This window comes from Monoraphidium neglectum (assembly GCF_000611645.1).
Source record: "Monoraphidium neglectum strain SAG 48.87 unplaced genomic scaffold scaffold02007, whole genome shotgun sequence".
NCBI lineage: Eukaryota > Viridiplantae > Chlorophyta > Chlorophyceae > Sphaeropleales > Selenastraceae > Monoraphidium > Monoraphidium neglectum.
The window spans coordinates 4,717-7,132 of record NW_014011621.1 but is presented as its reverse complement, the minus strand read 5'-3'; the positions used below and the strand labels follow the sequence as shown (position 1 = coordinate 7,132).

Below are 2,416 nucleotides of genomic sequence, written 5' to 3'. Positions count from 1 at the left end.
GCCGCCGGCGGCGCCGGCCCCGGCCCCGCCTCTGCGGCCAGCCTTCCCGCGGCCGCGGCGGCGGGGGGCGGCTTGCCCCTGCGCCAGCAGACTGCATTGTCTTCGAAGCTGGAGGGCCTCGCCCACACCATCGGGCAGCTGGGCATGGCCGCTGCGGCCGGCACGCTGCTGTTCAACTGCGCGGCCCACACCGCCGACCTCGCCGCCGCGGGCCGCCTCGCGGCGCCGTGGCTGCTCGCGGGGGACGACCTGCAGCGCTACCTCGATTTCGTCATAACCTCGATCACGCTGCTGGTGGTCGCGGTGCCCGAGGGCCTGCCGCTGGCGGTAACGCTGGCGCTGGCGTTCAGCGTTCAGCGGATGCTGCAGGACAACAATTTGGTGCGGCACCTGGACGCGTGCGAGACCATGGCGGGGTGCACCACGATTTGCAGGTAGGGTTGTGTGTGTGCACGCGTGCGTGTGTGTGGGTGCACGCGCGTGTCTTTGTGGGGGATGGTGCTGGGGAAGCAAGTGTTGGAGTTCACGCGAGTTCGGATTGGGCGTGAGTGCTGCAGCAGCGGGAGGTTTGGGCGCGGGTCTGTTGGGGGCGGCGTGCAGCCGTGGGCCTGCCAGCTTTGCTGTACGGTCCTCCGGGCCCTGCTACCACGTGCGCTCGGATCGCTGCGCTGCGGGGCAGGGCCGTCCGCCTCAGGCACCTGCGCCCTCCCCAGAGGCCTGCAGGCGCGCAAACCCGGCGCCGCCCCAGCCCCCGCCCCAGCCCCAACCCGCGACCCCACCTCGGGCTTCCCCACCTCTTCCACCGTTACACGAGCGCAGCGACAAGACGGGCACCCTGACGGCCAACGACATGAGGGTGACTCATCTCATGGTGGACCGCGCAATGTTCAGAGTCCGCCGCTCGGCTACCGCCGCCACCAACACAGCCCCTAGCGCCGGCGCTCCCGGCGCCAGGAGCGGCGCGCGCGCGGCGACCGCACCCGTTGCGGCCGCCGCCGCTGCGTCGGATGAGCAGGGGCCGGGCGGCGGGGCGTTGGGGGCGGCGGAGGCAGGGGAGAGTGGCGACAGCCTGTCTTGGTTGGTGCCAGAGGTTGCGATGGAGCCGTGCTCCTCGATTGATAATGGCGCTGCTTTCAACGGTGGAAAAAGCAGCAGTAGCAACGGCAGGAGCAGCGGCAGCAGCAGCAGCAGCAGCAGCAGCAGTGTCAGCCCTCGCGCCAGCGTCAGCGCCGCCGCCAGCGTCGACGCCGCGCCCGCCGCTGCCACCCTTGCTGCCCCTAACGCGGGCGCGGGCGCGGCCGCCGCGCGGCCCGGCGGCGCAACCCGCAGCAGCGGCAGCGGCAGCAGCAGCAGCAGCAGCAGCAGCAGCAGCAGCAGCAGCAGCAGCAGCAGCAGCGGCGACGCGCTGTCCACGATGGGCGTGGACCGCGCCACCTGCGTAAGCCTCTCCCTGGACGGCTGCGACGAGCCGCTCCTGCGGCAGCTGCTCGCCGACCGCAGCGGCAGCTTCCCGCCGGGCGCCGACGCGGCGCGCGGCACCTCTCGCGGCGGCGGCGGCGCCGCAGCCAGCGGCGGAAGCTTCCACGGGCTGTCGCCGCGCGTGCGGGACCTCTTGGTGGCAAACATAACGCTCAACAGCACGGCGAGCATCCGTTTTGATGCAGAGAGCCGCACCATGGACAGGAGCGGCAACAGGACAGAGTGCGCGCTGCTGGAGTTCGCGTGCCGCCTCAGGGGGCGCCGCGAGGCGCTCTCGGCCGCGCTGGGCAGCCGCGCGAGGGTCGTGCGGGCGCTGCCCTTCACGAGTGCGCGCAAGCTCATGGCGGTTGTTGTCGCAGACGCTAACGAGGACGCTGATGGGGACGGAGGCGGCAGGGCTGGAGGCGGCGGCGGCGCGGGGCGCGGCGCGACGGCGTTCGTGAAGGGGGCGGGCGAGATACTGCTCGACCGCTGCAGGTGGGGGCCTGGCTGTTGAGGGGGCCGTTTTGAAGCGCGTGTGCAGGGCGTTGCAACGCTCCTGGGTGTTTGCTGGGGTGCCGTGGTCTGTTTGCCAAGCCCCGCAGCCAGGCCGGGGCTGCCGCTGGCTGCAGGGCGCAGCTTACGAGGAGCTCCTGGCTCCTGGGTGCGAGACGTGGGGCTGCTGGCCGCTTGGGGGGCACGCCCTGATGGCCCCCGGCCGGTGCACCCGGGCCTGCGGTCTGGTGGGATGCGCGACCCGTGGGCTCCCTCTTGTGTGGTGTCGTCGCAATTCCAGGTTCAGCGCCCTCGCCCTCTCCTCCCACCGTTCGGCATACGCACACACGCACACACGCGCATGCACGCACGCGCACACACACACACACACACACACACACACACACACACACACACACACACACGCACACACGCACGCACGCACGCACGCGCACACACACAC

General features: G+C 71.7%; 1 protein-coding gene across 1 annotated transcript in view; it reads left to right on the top strand.

The window, feature by feature from the left end:
* The window catches only part of MNEG_9638 (Ca2+ transporting ATPase, plasmamembrane), a gene marked incomplete at both ends in the record, with an annotated part of 10,309 nt that overhangs the window by 3,428 nt on the left and 4,465 nt on the right, over nucleotides 1-2,416 (top strand). Inside the window, 2 exons of the mRNA XM_014041890.1 lie at nucleotides 139-434; nucleotides 820-1,956. Of these exons, the coding sequence (XP_013897344.1) occupies nucleotides 139-434; nucleotides 820-1,956 (1,433 nt within the window). The remainder of the gene's footprint in view (nucleotides 1-138; nucleotides 435-819; nucleotides 1,957-2,416) is intronic.